Source organism: Salmo trutta, chromosome 22 (assembly GCF_901001165.1).
Source record: "Salmo trutta chromosome 22, fSalTru1.1, whole genome shotgun sequence".
Taxonomy (NCBI): domain Eukaryota; kingdom Metazoa; phylum Chordata; class Actinopteri; order Salmoniformes; family Salmonidae; genus Salmo; species Salmo trutta.
The window spans coordinates 33,412,267-33,428,959 of NC_042978.1; the positions used below are offsets into that span (position 1 = coordinate 33,412,267).

Here is a 16,693-nt window from a genome sequence, read left to right on the forward strand (position 1 = left end):
GAATTGTGGTCTATGAGCAGATGTCAACAACATAACATAAAGAAGACACAGCTAGACACATGCTTTTAATCATGACAAAAAAAATGGATACTTATAAAACTACTGAATAAAACTGCCATTCAACATTATAATCTCACATGTGTAATGTGTTGTCAACTGAGTGCTGCATAACTTGTCTCAGTAGGTCCCCTGGTGGCCAATGATAGCCTATGAGCTTTTTCTCACACTGTATTTCCAAAACGAGAATTATTTTTTGAGCCTTAACGGTCGCCATATGATTGTGCAACCTGCGCGCGGGATATTTAACAGACGTAAACAAACCACGGAGAAACATGGGAGTCTAGCTAGCTAGCTAATCAATTGTTGTAGCAACTGTCGTGTATCTTTTGTCAACTTAACTATTCATCTACAGCAGTTATCATATCCTAACCACCCCATTGATCACCAGAGACGAGGAAAATGGTAAGTAGTTCGTTGCTTAATACGCTTGTTGTCGAAGCAGAAGTTGCTAGCTCGCTATTGTTGGCTAGTTAGCTAACGTTACTTCAGTGCATAGCCAGAATGTTGAATACAATACAATTCAATTTGATCTCACTCTACCGGTTTCCTTGTTGGTTGGTCCTTATGCAGCGCGGAATTTGAGACACCATATCCACAATAATCCAAACTGCGAACAGACTGGTTTTCTGACTGGTTCTCTATTTCCTCACCTGACAAATCCCTTTTTGTCTCTACTTCACTTCATGTCAACAACAAAAATCCTACATGTGCACCATATGTGCACGAGGCTTGTGGGGGAACATTTATTTTGACATAAGGAGGAGCAGCGAGAAAATTATTTGTGACACACATTGGAGTAGACAATGTAATATTATGTCATGACAGAGGAGAAGCCTAGCACCAAGCCAGGTTGCCAAAAGGAAGCATGGAGGAGATTCGTCCGAGGATGAGGATTGGAATCCAGAAGAAGATGTAAGTTATGTTTAGGTTGATCAGATACTCATCCATTTTGACTATGATGTCCTACTTATATTTCACTGTAATGTCAAGCAGATAGGATAACACAACATGTTGTTTCAGACCAAAAGAAGGAAAGGAGGAAGTGAAAGCAGAGAAAGCTATATCTCTCCCTTCAGAAAGCCTTTGACACAGTTGACCAACCAGCCTGTATGTGTGGACAGCAATGCACACGTGAGTATGGCCATTTTGACGCATAAATGTATTTGACAAGTGTGTGGCATGTGCTTACACAAACAATCAGTATAATGCTGTTATAGACATGCCAATCATTTTGAAGTACTTTGCTCATGGATGTCTTGTCTTTACAGGAAGCCTTCATTCGAAGTATTCTCTCAAAACCTTTTAAAATCCCCATCCCCAATTATACAGGTAAGTAAATATGTCAAATCAATGTTGCTACCCTAGGTCTTCTCCACATATCTCTATATGACTATCTTTAGGAACAGTCTCAGTAATGCTAAGTAATGGATCTATCTATTACAATGGTATTGTTTGTTCATTCTATAGGCTCTCTGGGGATAAGAGCACTAGGACTGAAGCGTGCGGGGGTGAGGAAGTCTCTTCACGACCCATTTGAAGACGGTGCACTGGTCCTCTATGAGCCTCCAGTGCTGAGCGCTCATGAGCTGATAAAAGCAGAGAAGTGAGTTCATCTCAATATTTAGGGAGGGATTAGAAAATGTTGATGTGAAGTCCGTAGCACAGTTATGGTAAGGAGAGGAAGAGATTGGAAAAACATGGTGATGTGAAGTCAGTAGCTCAGTTACGGTCTCAGATCGTTATAAAGATCAGACTTTTGGTGATAACTTTGCCCAAAGTGACACGTTGTAGTAGAAGTGTATTAATATGTCTCTCTGTGTGCAGAGATAAAATGCCTGTACATGTTGTCGTGGATCCAGTCCTTGGTAAGGTCCTCAGACCCCATCAGAGAGAGGTACAGTCTCTTTGTAAATCTTGATACTCTGTGTCCCAAATGGCGTCTTATTCCCTATATAGTGCAATAGTTTTGACCAGGTCCCAGAGCACACTTAATTGTATTTGTGTATACTTTTGTTTCTAATAACCAGATTTTGTTGTATTCTGTCAGGGAGTGAAATTCCTGTGGGACTGTGTGACCGGGAGACGTATTGCCGACTCATATGGCTGCATCATGGCTGATGAGATGGGGCTGGGGAAAACCCTGCAGTGTATTGCCCTCATGTGGACCCTGCTGCGCCAGAGTCCTGATGCCAAGCCTGAGATTGACAAGGCCATTGTTGTTTCACCGTCCAGTCTGGTTCGTAACTGGTACAACGAGGTGGGAAAGTGGCTGGGCGGACGCATCACACCGGTGGCCATCGATGGAGGATCCAAGGAGGAGATAGACAGAAAACTAGGTAGGTTTGTTTTGACCATTAAGCATTATTCCTGTTGTGGCAATACCTTTAGCAGTGGCATGGTTGTTCCCAGGACTCCCTGGGGAAACAGTGACAATTGTTACTTAGTGGACTATTCAGGCTAAATAAATAAGAATAACATTAAATGTTAACAGTGAACTGGGTTTATGTGCTTGACAGTGAACTTCATGACCCAGCATGGCTTGAGGGTTCCTACTCCAATCCTGATCATTTCATACGAGACGTTCCGGCTTCATGCTGAAGTTTTACACAAAGGAAAAGTGGGACTTGTCATCTGTGATGAGGTACGGTGATGAGGAGATGTAGGCCAATATTCACAATGTGGTGCTGATCTAGGATCAGGTCCCCACTCTTATTAATTACTGATCCTAGATCAGCACTCCTACTCTGTTTTATGAACACAGGTCCTGGTTCTTAGGCTTCTGCTTAGGTTTTGGATTGATGTTATCCTCAAATGGACCATATACAAGTAGTAATAGTTGTAATATATTGTGTTCATTTCCAGATTTGATTTAACCTGGTTATGCCAATAACACCTTGTTCCTTGTGCACCCTGTAGGGTCATCGGCTGAAGAACTCGGACAACCAAACGTACCAGGCTCTGAATGCTATGAGTGCCCAGAGGAGGGTGCTGATCTCAGGCACTCCCATTCAGAATGACCTGCTGGAATACTTCAGTCTGGTGCACTTTGTCAACGCTGGCATCCTGGGTAAGCTGACACTACTTACAACTACATGGAGGCAAATGGACAAAGTTCTATAAAAAGTTGATGTGAAAATTTCTAAGGTATGTATGCTTTCTGAATAGACGGAGAGACATGTTAAATGAGGTCGGTTAGGTCTGCCCTTCTCTGCCTTCTAACTGTCCTCCTGTGGTTTTTGTTTCCCTTCTCAGGAACAGCCCAGGAGTTTAAGAAGCGTTTTGAGCTCCCCATCCTGAAGGGTCGTGATGCAGACGCCAGCGGCAAAGACAGGCAGGTTGGAGAGGAGAAACTCAAGGAGCTGATCAGCATTGTCAATGGGTAAACCTCACACGTTGCTGAAGACTTAATAGTTTACCTACAACACAATGGACATCTTTATGGTCATGTGTAGTTTCAGACTATCTGCCTAATATATCTTAGCTTGGCTGAAGCGCAGACCCACATGGTACACAGTGAGCAAGTCGGTCGCTTTAGTCAGGCAAAACATAACTACTTAATAGGTCCGGGACAATACCAGTTTGTGATACTCGTTAGTATCGTGGCAAGGAAGTGAAACATGAAACTTTAGGAAAACCAATATCCTTATGTTGTCATCCAGACTCACATTTTATTTATTTTCCAACCTATAGCACACAATATTTTACATACAGCAGGTTTTTAAAGGACCAAAGAGTTTGGTCTGCTTCGTGTTTTCATTTTTGCCATGGAAAAACGTTTGTGATACTAGTATCGTCACAGCCCTATACTTAATATTATTCTCTCCTTGGTGGTTTTAGATGCTTGATTCGGAGAACCTCAGACATCCTCTCAAAGTATCTTCCTGTTAAGATCGAGCAGGTCGTCTGTTGCAGGTCACTCTTCCATTTTCATGTATTTTTACATTTTAAGATTTTATTATATGTATCGATTTGCAACTGATAATGGTATTTCTGATCGTATTAACAGGTGTGTTTAGTGTCACAAATAATGGTGTCGTGGTTCAACTAATTGCAAATGTAAACTACCTGAATAGTCATTACAGGTGTAGAGGGACCCTTGAATATACAAGTACATTTGTGTTGAAATACTATAGAAAAAAACAAGTTGATGCTGGATAGTAAACAATACCAAAAAAGCCTTTGTGCAACCAAACTTCCAGAAGTAATCAAGGCTCTCTCATTTAGTGGAAAGATTTAAAAGCCTATATTGTTCACGGCTTAATATTTGCGTGTTCTCTGCAGGCTGACCCCCCTCCAGTCAGAGCTGTATAAACTGTTCCTGAGGCAGGCTAAGCCCTTACAGACACTGCAGCAGCAGGGCAAGATCAGTGTCTCCTCTCTGTCCTCCATCACCTCTCTCAAGAAGCTCTGTAACCGTAAGTGTCCAAACGACAACAAATCAGCTGGTGCTTTCTTAAATGTATTGTCTTTATTTTATTATTAGTGATGTCCTCCCATGTACATTTCTGACCTGACGCAACTTGTTGTGTGTGGATATCCATTTGTTAGCTGTTTGGTTTTGCGTCAGTGTTTGTTGGTCTGTTGTATTGTGACTTTTTTCTCCTTTGCCTCCCAGACCCGGCTCTCATCTATGATAAGTGTGTGGAGGGAGATGAGGGCTTCAATGGGGCCCTGGATCTCTTCCCTACAGGATACTCCACCAAGGCTGTGGAGCCACAGCTTTCTGGTAAGAACACATTATTTAGTTTTAGGAATGATTAGGGACAGGTAACACTTAGAATTAGCAGATATAATTCATTATGATGCGGTTTTTTTAATGCATTGTCATGAGCATGTACAGTATTATCCCCTTATAATTAAATAATAAGGCCTGAGGTGTGGTGTATGGCTAATATTCCACAGCTAAGGGCTGTTCTTACGCACACTGTAACGCGGAGTGCCTGGACACAACCCTTAGCCATGGTACATTGGCCATATACCACAAACCCCAGAGGTGACTTATTGCTATTATAAACTGGTTACCAACAAAAAAAGTGTCATACCAATGGTATACAGTCTGATATACCACGGCTTTCAGCCAATCAGCATTCAGGGCTCGACCCACCTGATTTTATAATGAATTATAATCACCCCATTGTTAATATGGGCTCTATAATGACGTTGATCTTTCCTCCAGGAAAAATGCTGGTTCTGGACTATATCCTGGCCATGACCAGAAGCACCACCAGTGACAAAGTGGTGTTGGTCTCCAACTACACACAAACACTGGACCTCTTTGAGAAGCTCTGTCGAACTCGAAGGTAAGAAAGGAACTGACACAGGAGCTGTCACATCCATTGTTTTCAGTGATTCTTGAAAATGAACTTTGAGAATGGAAAGAAACCGCTTTCTTCTTTTGATCAGATACCTCTACGTTCGGCTTGATGGCACAATGTCCATCAAGAAGAGAGCAAAGATAGTGGAGAGGTTCAACAGCCCATCTGTAGGTAGTGAACATGTTGTAAATGACATCTTGCTATACAGTGGGGGAAAAAAGTATTTGATCCCCTGCTGATTTTGTACGTTTGCCCACTGACAAAGAAAGGATCGGTCTATAATTTTAATGGTAGGTTTATTTGAACAGTGAGAGACAGAATAACAACAAAAATATCCAGAAAAACAAGTCAAAAATGTTATAAATTGATTTGCATTTTAATGAGGGAAATAAGTATTTGACCCCCTCTCAATCAGAAAGATTTCTGGCTCCCAGGTGTCTTTTATACAGGTAATGAGCTGAGATTAGGAGCACACTCTTAAAGGGAGTGCTCCTAACCGCAGCTTGTTACCTGTAAAAAAGACACATGTCCACAGAAGCAATCAATCAATCAGATTCCAAACTCTCCACCATGGCCAAGACCAAAGAGCTCTCCAAGGATGTCAGGGACAAGATTGTAGACCTACACAAGGCTGGAATGGGCTACAAGACCATCGCCAAGCAGCTTGGTGAGAAGGTGACAACATTTGGTGCGATTATTCGCAAATGGAAGAAACACAAAAGAACTGTCAATATCCCTCGGCCTGGGGCTCCATGCAAGATCTCACCTCGTGGAGTTGCAATGATCATGAGAACGGTGAGGAATCAGCCCAGAACTAAACGGGAGGATCTTGTCAATGATCTCAAGGCAGCTGGGACCATAGTCACCAAGAAAACAATTAGGAACACACTACGCCGTGAAGGACTGAAATCCTGCAGCGCCCGCAAGGTCCCCCTGCTCAAGAATACATATACATGCCCGTCTGAAGTTTGCCAATGAACATCTGAATGACTTAGAGGACAACTGGTGAAAGTGTTGTGGTCAGATGAGACCAAAATGGAGCTCTTTGACATCAACTCAACTCCACCGTCAAACATGGAGGTGGAAACATTATGCTTTGGGGGTGTTTTTCTGTTAAGGGGACAGGACAACTTCACCGCATCAAAGGGACGATGGACGGGGCCATGTACCGTCAAATCTTGGGTGAGAACCTCCTTCCCTCAGCCAGGGCATTGAAAATGGGTCATGGATGGGTATTCCAGCATGACAATGACCCAAAACACACGGCCAAGGCAACAAAGGAGTGGCTCAAGAAGAAGAACATTAAGGTCCTGGAGTGGCCTAGCCAGTCTCCAGACCTTAATCCCATAGAAAATCTGTGGAGGGAGCTGAAGGTTCGAGTTGCCAAACGTCAGCCTCGAAACCTTAATGACTTGGAGAAGATCTGCAAAGAGGAGTGGGACAAAATCCCTCCTGAGATGTGTGCAAACCTGGTGGCCAACTACAAGAAACGTATGACCTCTGATTGCCAACAAGGGTTTTGCCACCAAGTACTAAGTCATGTTTTGCAGAGGGGTCAAATACTTATTTCCCTCATTAAAATGCAAATCATTTTATAACATTTTTGACGTGTTTTTCTTGATTTTGTTGTTGTTGTTATTCTGTCTCTCACTGTTCAAATAAACCTACTATTAAAATTATAGACTGATAATTTCTTGGTAAGTGGGCAAACGTACAAAATCAGCAGGGGATCAAATACTTTTTCCCCCACTGTAAGAGTTTTTTTGATCAAAAGTATTTACATGACATCTCTCTCACTCAGAGCCCAGAGTTCATATTTATGCTGAGCAGCAAAGCTGGGGGGTGTGGCCTGAATCTGATTGGTGCTAATCGCCTGGTGATGTTTGACCCTGACTGGAACCCAGCCAATGACGAGCAGGCCATGGCTCGAGTTTGGAGAGATGGACAGAAAAAGACCTGCTACATCTACAGACTGCTTTCAGTGAGTAGAACAGAGAATGACAAGAGTTTCATGCTGAAAAGTGGTGTCGGCCGCAAATGAGTTAATTAATTAGATTTATATCGCTTTTCCAAGTGCTTGGGGAGGGAGGGGAGACTCGCCTCGGTATGGTGGATGGTGGTATTTGCAATTGAACTATCAAAATGGTGTTTTAAGTCACGTGTATGGCTGACAGTTGCTGTGTGTGAATGTGTGTTCCTGCAGACAGGGACAATTGAGGAGAAGATCCTTCAGAGGCAGGCCCATAAGAAGGCTCTGAGCAGCTGTGTGGTGGACGAAGAGCAGGATGTGGAGAGACACTTCTCTCTGGGGGAGCTACGAGAACTCTTCCATCTCAGTGAGGAGACCACCAGTGACACGCATGACAGGTACACACACGACCGGTACAAACGCAGTAGGCAGAGCCCATTGACACTAATTTAAAGATGGTTGCGGTCAATTCTTGGATGTTGTTACATCCTCCCTCTTTGGAAGAGTTCAAGTATAATTTAAAACATCTTACGTGTTCGAGACTTACCTTAATCACAACGTTTGTATTTGTCCACTAATGTTAACTATTCTGTCTCCTGTGCCCCTGCCAGGTTCCGCTGTCGGCGCTGTGTGAATGGGCGACAGGTGCGGCCCCCTCCTGAGGACTCTGATTGTACCTGTGACCTGTCCCAGTGGCAACACTGCTCTGACAAGAGGGGCCTGAGAGACCCCATACTGCAGGCCTCCTGGGACGCTGCCATCTCCTTTGTCTTCCACCAGCGCTCCCACGAGGACCAGAGAGGGGTCGTGTGACAGCCAGGCGGTCTGAGACAACCAGGAGTCATGGTATTTGACGAGAGGGCCTAGCCCTGAACCAAGGACGGCCAACCAACACGTAGGAGCAACGTTACTGGACAAGAGGGCCCAGGAAACTGTCTGTGCTATTTGGAATCCTTGGGATGTCCGTACCCTAAACTGCTACCCCTTTTAAATTTCAATGTGGTAGGGACTTCCCAAGGACCCGGGATTGCACGGACCCTAGGAAAACGGACAAAAAGAGACAAGCTATCTTATGATGTGAATACTACTTATCGTGATGGATTCACAGCTCAATTCCTCCATACTCTTTTATAAGGGTGTGGAACAGAGTAATAACCATATTGAAGACTATTATCTTATGAAAAGGCAAGCCTACCTGCAATTGTCCACACATCTGTCTTTACAGTCTTTTGGGTTGTAGCCACAGTGTAAATGTTATTGTGTATTGTTTTCTGTTAAATCGTATACTTTTTTTTCCCCTTGATAGTGAAAATGTTTTGTAAAGAACTGACAATTTCACTAATGTCAGGATTTATTGAACCAAGACAACTGTTAGCAATTCAACAAACAAGATATTAACAAAACAATTATTTAAGGGCTGCAGATGCTGCATTAAACATGACAATATGTCAACAATAACATAGACATTTACATTTTAGTCATTTAGCAGACGCTCTTATCCAGAGCGACTTACAGTAGTGAATGCATACATTTCATACAATTTCATACATATCATACTTTTTTTTTTTTTTTCTGTGCTGGCCCCCCGTGGGAATCGAACCCACAACCCTGGTGTTGTAAACACCATGCTCTACCAACTGAGCTACAGGGAAGGCTAGATGCTGAGTAAAGGGTGACAAACAGAAACATTGGTGAGCTGAACAAGTTAAAGGAAATGGTGCATTTCTTTTGTTTAGGATACGGAGTTCATTATTATTTCACAATTTCAAATGCCAAATAAGGCCACTTATTATTAGTTATTTTTGGCTTTAGGCATGCAACAGTATTGACTAGGGTTGTAAAGGAAGGGTATACTACTAGATGTATTTCCAGTGAACTACCAGAATGTTGGAGGATTCTATGTAATCTAATCTATCAAGACATCTAGTGGCACTTTTGTGTATTTAATATTTGTACAGGTGCATAATAACCTCTGGCCCTTTGTGTGGCCTTACCACATGTAAAATATTTTATAAAGTGACAGCTGTAAATATTATCCTAAATATAAACCATTGGTGTTTAATATGAGGGTTTCAGCATGAAATATATAACTTTTTTTTTTAATTTACAAAGTCTATATTTACAGTATTTCTTGCCAATGTTTTGGAGTCTAACTGGTGGCAGTTGTGAAAATCCGTTGGAAGAGTTGCAGAGTTAACTGAAAATAATGCCGTTAATGATTAGATGCTCCCCCCCCGTTTATTAGGCTATTTTCTCTTGAACCATATGGTCTCTGTACTAGAAACTCATGGGCACATGAATGGAGAAAAAAAATTATTATATTTATATAGATATCTATATCTCTATCTCTCAGCAAAAAAAAAAACTGTCAACTGCATTTATTTTCATCAAACTTAACATGTGTAAATATTTGTATAAACATAAGATTCAACAACTGAGACAAACTGAACAAGTTCCACAGACATGTGACTAAGAGAAATGGAGTAATGTGTCCCTGAACAAAGGGGGGGTCAAAATCAAAAGTAACAGTATCTGGTGTGGCCACCAGCTGCATTAAGTACTGCAGTGCATCTCATGGACTGCACCAGATTTGCCAGTTCTTACTGTAAGATGTTACCCCACTCTTCCACCAAGGCACCTGCAAGTTCTCAGACATTTCTGGGGGGAATGGCCCTAGCCCTCACCCTCCGATCCAACAGGTCCCAGACGTGCTCAATGGGATTGAGATCCGGGCTCTTCGCTGGGCATGGCAGAACACTGACATTCCTGTCTTGCAGGAAATCACGCACAGAACGAGCAGTATGGCTGGTGGCATTGTCATGCTGGGGGGTCATGTCAGGGTGAGCCTGCAGGAAGGGTACCACATGAGGCGGATGTCTTCCCTGTAACGCACAGAGTTGAGATTGCCTGCAATGACAACAAGCTCAGTCCGATGATGCTGTGACATACCGCCCCAGACCATGACGGACCCTCCACCTCCAAATCAATCCCGCTCCAGAGTACAGGCCCTCGGTGTAACGCTCATTCCTTCGACGATAAATGCGAATCCGACCATCATCCCTGGTGAGACAAAACCACGACTCGTCAGTGAAGAGCACTTTTTGCCAGTCCTGTCTGGTCCAGCGACGGTGGGTTTGTGCCCATAGGTGACGTTGTTGCTGGTGATGTCTGGTGAGGAGCTGCCTTACAACAGGCCTACAAGCCCTCAGTCCAGCCTCTCAGGCTTTGCGGACAGTCTGAGCACTGATGGAGAGATTGTGCGTTCCTGGTGTAATTCGAGCAGTTGTTGTTGCCATCCTGTACCTGTCCTGCAGGTGTGATGTTCGGATGTACCGATCCTGTGCAGGTGTTACACGTGGTCTGCCACTGCGAGGACGATCAGCTGTCCGTCCTGTCTCCCTGTAGCGCTGCTGTCTTAGGCGTCTCACAGTACGGACATTGCAATTTATTGCCCTGGCCACATCTGCAGTCCTCATGCCTCCTTGCAGCATGCCTAAGGCACATTCACACAGATGAGCAGGGACCCTGGGCATCTTTCTTTTGGTGTTTTTCAGAGTCAGTGGAAAGGCCTCTTTAGTGTCCTAAGTTTTCATAACTGTGACCTTAATTGCCTACTGTCTGTAAGCTGTTATTGCCTTACCGACCATTCCACAGGTGCATGTTCATTAACTGTTTATGTTTCATTGAACATGCATGGGAAACCGTGTTTAAACCCTTTACAATGAAGATATGTGAAGTTATTTGGATTTTTATAAATTATCTTTGAAAGACAGGGTCCTGAAAAAGGGACGTTTCTATTTTTGCTGCGTTTATTTATAAATACATATAATCATACTAAATTTAGATTATCCATTGAAAGTAAATGTGACTTTCAATCTGGCACAGTCAGAGAATGCCACCTTTCCAACAAGTCAGTTTGTCAAATTTCTGCCCTGCTAGAGCTGCCCCGGTCAACTGTAAGTGCTGTTATTGTGAAGTGGAAACGTCTAGGAGCAACAGTGGCTCAGCCACAAAGTGGTAGACCACACAAGCTCACAGAACGGGATTGCTAAAGCGCGAGAGTTCCAAACTGCCTCTGGAAGCAACGTCAGCACACAAACTGTTTGTCGGGAGCTTTATGAAATGGGTTTCCATGGCCGAGCAGCCGCACAAAAGCCTAAGACCACCATGTGCAAAGTCAAGTGTCGGCTGGAGTGGTGTAAAGCTCGTTGCCATTCGTGCAGTGGAAACACTTCTCTGGAGTGATGAATCACGCTCTACCATCTGGCAGTCTGACGGACGAATCTAGGATTAGTGGATGCCAGGAGAACGCCACCTGCCCGAATGCGTAGTGCCAACTGTAAAGTTTGGTGAAGGAGGAATAATGGTCTGGGGCTGTTTTTCATGGTTCGGGGTAGGCCCCTTAGTTCGAGTGAAGGGGAAATTGTAACGCAACAGCATACAATGACATTCTAGACGATTCTGTGCTTCCAACTTTGTGGCAACAGTTTGGGGAAGGCGCTTTTTCCTGTTTCAGGATAATGCCCCCGTGTACAAAGCGAGGTCCATACAGAAATAGTTTGTCGAGATCGGTGTGGAAGAACTTGACTGGCCTGCACAGAGCCCTGACCTCAACCCCATCGAACGCCACCTTTGGGATGTTCGGCTGCGAGCCAGGCTAAATTGCACATCAGTGCCCGACCTCACTAATGCTCTTGTGGCTGAATGGAAGCAAGTCCCCGTGACAATGTTCCAACATCTAGTGGAAAGCCTTCCCAGAAGAGGAGGCTGTTATAGCAGAAAAGGGGGACCAACTCCATATTAATTCCCATGATTTTGGAATGAGATGTTTGACGAGCAGGTACCCACACACTTTATAATAATACAAAATTGTTAATGAAGATATTTAGACTTTTATAATTGTATCCTCTTAAGGAATAGTCACAGGCTCATTTGAGCTCAGTAAATCTGAATTTCTTCACTGGACCAAGTACAATTAATTGACTAATTAGGGTTGGGTACTAGCCAATTCATGTATTGTAAATGCATTTACAAACACACCACAATTAGCTAAAATAGCTGAGAGACACATACCAAGAGTTAAATAAAGGTTAAAAAAAAAACAAGCTTTCTTGTCCAGTACCTCGTGATGACTGACAGTTGAGGCATATCTTCTTCAAGCATAGGTTAGTAGCACCTTATTAACCTCTACGGGATCGGTGTCCCTAAACTGGGACAGTTGTTGCTCAATAGGTGATAATGTGACTAGAATGACGCGGTAAACAACAGCCAACTTTCCGGGACATAGACATGTCTTATTTTACCTTTATTTAACTAGGCAAGTCAGTTAAGAACAAGTTCTTATTTACAATAACGACCTACCCCGGCTAAACCTAACCCGGGCGACTCTTGGCCAATTGTGTGCCGCCCTATGGGACTCCCGATCATGGCCGGTTGTGATACAGCCCGGGATCGAACCAGAGACTGTAGTGACGCCTCTAGCACTGCGATGCAGTACCTTAGACCTCTTCGCCACTCAGGAGATCTTATATGGGCAGAAAGCTTCAATTCTTGTAAATCAAACTGCAGTGTCCAATTTACAGTAGCTATTACAGCAACAAAAGCTATTGTTTTAGGATAGTGCCCAACTACAAAACACTTTTATCACTGCAACTGGTTTGATACATTCACCTCTAAAGGTAAATAATGTACTTACATTCAGTAATCTTGCTCTGATTTGTCATCCTGAGGTTCCCAGAGATAAAATCAAACAGTTTTGTTTGATAAAATAATTGTTTATATTCAAATGTAGGAACTGGGTTCTACAGTTTGACTCCACTGTTTTCTCTGGTTCCCCCCTGCCATCTAGATGTGTGAAGGTTTGTGTATTTTCTGTAGGGAAGCTAATGATTCGTCATGTATGACATTCCTGGGAGTGTTTAAACAAAAAAATATATATATTACCATAGCATTTCTGCATGTTCTCTATAGTTATGTACTTGAATGTATAAAGTGACCAATTCGGCACATTTTGGCAAACTCCTGGCAGGCTTGATACAAACTATTGTGTAGTGACGTAATTCTTCACTGGATCGGTCTGAACCTTTGCACAGACTGCTGCCATCTTGTGGACAACATCTAGATTACACCTATAATCCTATCTCAATGTATGGCTTTTCTCTTGCTTTCTCTAGCAAGATGATGGAACAATTTTTTTTAATATAAAACGCATTTTTGTGTTTGTATTATCTTTAACCAGATCTAATGTGTTATTATCCTACATTAATTTCACATCTCCACAAACTTCAAAGTGTTTCCTTTCAAACGGTATCAAGAATATGCATATCCTTGCTTCAGGTCATGAGCTACAGGCAGTTAGATTTGGGTATGTCATTTTAGGAGAAAATTTAGGGAAAAAAAGGGTCCATTCTTTGGCAAGGACAGGCTCATGGTAATGGCTGGAGCAGAATAGTGGAATGATATCAAACACATGGGTTCAATGAATTTCACCAGTGAATACCTCAAAATTGCTAACTAGCTAGCCATTTAATTGTAAAATATCTCTTCTTCAAATTGATGTTTTGTGGACTTCCGGTTAGTCCTTTCTGTCCAATCGCACCAACCGCCAATGTGTAGCTAGAACCGCATGCGCAGATTTGTACCAGTCAAAATCCTTAGCGGTTTATTTGGCTAACAAGTGAATACTTCTTCGTATTTTAACTTTTCTTAGTGGTTAGAGATGGCCGCTAGATATGATAGAGCTATAACAGTATTTTCCCCAGATGGACACCTGTTTCAAGTAGAATATGCACAAGAGGCTGTGAAAAAAGGCTCTACTGCGGTGAGTGTTATTACTACAAGCTAAGTTAGTTAGCTAGCTAGCCAATTTAGCAAGGCTAACGTTAGCTTTAGTTACTTTTCACTCTCTTGCATTTGTCATAACGTTACTTCATTTGCTTTGTTAATTTGAACTGACAATTGACAGCTAAATTAGCTAGATAAGATGATTATTCTATATAGCTAACTTGCTAACAACGAGATACACATTCAGCGGGGACAGCATGACTTGCATGTAATTGCTAACCTACCAACTAGCCCAGCTAGCTAGGAAACAGGTTTTGTTCCACGTCGTCTTTATTGCAGTCGCAATGCGCATTCCAGAACATGGTAATATGCTGACTAATCATTGTTATTTTGTGCAGGTGGGCATCAGAGGGAAAGACATTGTCGTTTTGGGTGTTGAGAAAAAGTCTGTAGCTAAACTCCAAGAGGAGAGGACTGTACGCAAGATATGTGCACTTGATGATCATGTCTGTATGGCATTTGCAGGTAAGACCATCCATAAAACATTTACTCATACACCCAGTCCTAACCACCTGTTATCAGTCTGATTAGCCTAGTTAGCTAGTTTTTATTGAGCCTTGCTGTAGTTCTCACTGGTTTTCAATAAACTTTGATTTGATTTCAGATGCAGAACTGCTTTTGTTAGTTGAAAAGCAGGTATTTTGTGTCAGTTTTGAGTAAAAGGACTGAAATGTAGAATGTTGTGACTCAGACATTGTCCTTCTTCTGTTCTTCCAGGTCTGACGGCTGATGCTCGTATCGTTATCAACAGAGCCAGGGTGGAGTGTCAGAGCCACCGGCTTACTGTAGAGGACCCTGTTACTGTGGAGTACATCACACGCCACATTGCCACACTCAAACAGGTAGGCTGCATGCAAAACACACTGGTATGAACATGCTTCACTGCCATAGAAATTAGTGTTTCTTGATAGTGGTAGTCATCCTGGTTTCATTCAGTTTTCTTCCATTTGGTGCCTAATGAACATGACCCAGGCAGGTAGTGTCTCTCACACAGTCAAACCCATTGAGTAAGTGTGTGGGTCTCTCCTTATCCCCCCCTTCAGCGCTACACACAGAGTAACGGACGCAGACCCTTCGGTATCTCTGCTCTGATCGTAGGCTTCGACAACGATGGAACCCCACGACTCTACCAAACGGACCCATCTGGAACATATCATGCCTGGAAGGTGTGTAACACCGTCATCTCTCTTATGTCTAGTAGATCACAATCTGCTATCCTGCTAAATGGGTAGAAAACATAACACACAGGCCCACACACTAATGCTGGCATTATCCAATCTGTTTGGTGAATTTTTCATGTTGGGGGTGTGGTTTATTCAGCCCAACAATTTTGCAGGGTTGCTTAGTGTTCCATCTTCTATGTTTAACCTCTCTCGACCTTCTCCCCTGCAGGCCAATTCTATCGGTCGCAGTGCAAAGACTGTCCGGGAGTTTCTGGAGAAGAACTACACAGACGAGGCCATCGCCACTGACAACGAGGCTATAAAGCTGGCCATCAAAGCCCTGCTGGAGGTAGGCTAACACAAGGCACTAACATTCGCTTGATTCACACTGAAGGCCAACAAGGCAAGCTGGCCTAATTACCCATCCACCATAGTTGCTGGAAACGACAATGTGAAACGAAAATATCTGAGCCGGCATTATATGGTTCATGTTGACCCTATAATGTGAATTGGGCAACTAAGTCACTAATGGGGGTTGATGGTAATGAACAGCAGCATGCTTACCTCCTGACCCTATGCTCACAGGTTGTTCAGTCAGGAGGAAAGAACATTGAGCTGGCAGTGATCAGGAGGAATCAGCCACTGAAGGTACACAAACACTAAAAGCAGTTAACTGAATGATTAATTCTCATTTGAAATCATTACTAATTCCCTGTTTTGTACATCTCTCTATCAGCTTTTGGAGTCTAAAGAAATTGAAACCCTTGTGGCTGAAATTGAGAAGGAGAAAGAGGAGGAGGCAGAGAAAAAGAAGCCGAAGAAATCTACATAAATCAAACTAGTCTGTCACATGACCTGTTTTCAGTTTGTGAGGATAGGCTTCAATAAGGGTGAACACAAACACCCCCTTTATCCTAGACACACTGACTCATCTCCATTTTATATATTTCGTTCTGTAGTGCGGCTACTACTTCCCTGTTCACTGTTATGTTAGCACATTATGCTGACCCTGAACTGAAGCATTTGACTCAAATAATGCTGGTATAAATTGAACCTTGAATAATAAAAGATTGTGCTTTTATTTTTGACTACTCAAAAGGGTCTCATTACCATGTTGTAAAATAACTGTTACTCTTATGCATTGTTGACCTGATGGGATAATGAGATGTGAGTGCAGTGCATTCTTATTTGCTTACATAGGAAATAGAATAAAACCAAGAGCTGTGAATTTTCATTATGAATGATGAATTTAGTTTTGTACTGGGCCAGTAACCGAAAGCAAGGCACTTAACCCTAATTGTTCTGGATAAGAGCATCTGGTAAATGTACTGTAGCCTAACGTT

General features: G+C 42.8%; 2 protein-coding genes across 2 annotated transcripts; both read left to right on the forward strand.

Annotated features, from left to right (window-relative positions):
- The first annotated feature begins 261 nt into the window (after positions 1-261).
- Positions 262-8,806, forward strand: rad54l (RAD54 like). The gene is made up of 18 exons (XM_029707773.1): positions 262-462; positions 886-972; positions 1,081-1,191; positions 1,329-1,389; positions 1,528-1,663; positions 1,885-1,954; positions 2,108-2,396; positions 2,577-2,701; positions 2,977-3,127; positions 3,313-3,439; positions 3,898-3,972; positions 4,342-4,475; positions 4,676-4,786; positions 5,237-5,360; positions 5,464-5,542; positions 7,177-7,356; positions 7,579-7,742; positions 7,956-8,806. The coding sequence occupies exons 1-18, from the start codon at positions 460-462 to the stop codon at positions 8,155-8,157; spliced, it is 2,229 nt and encodes a 742-aa protein (XP_029563633.1). The 5' UTR covers positions 262-459; the 3' UTR covers positions 8,158-8,806.
- A 5,143-nt stretch (positions 8,807-13,949) lies between these two features.
- On the forward strand, positions 13,950-16,576 carry LOC115158614 (proteasome subunit alpha type-7). The gene is made up of 7 exons (XM_029707778.1): positions 13,950-14,164; positions 14,526-14,652; positions 14,905-15,029; positions 15,231-15,353; positions 15,580-15,699; positions 15,936-15,998; positions 16,087-16,576. Exons 1-7 carry the CDS (start codon positions 14,063-14,065, stop codon positions 16,180-16,182), a joined length of 756 nt encoding a protein of 251 aa, XP_029563638.1. The 5' UTR covers positions 13,950-14,062; the 3' UTR covers positions 16,183-16,576.
- The last annotated feature ends 117 nt before the right edge of the window (positions 16,577-16,693 follow it).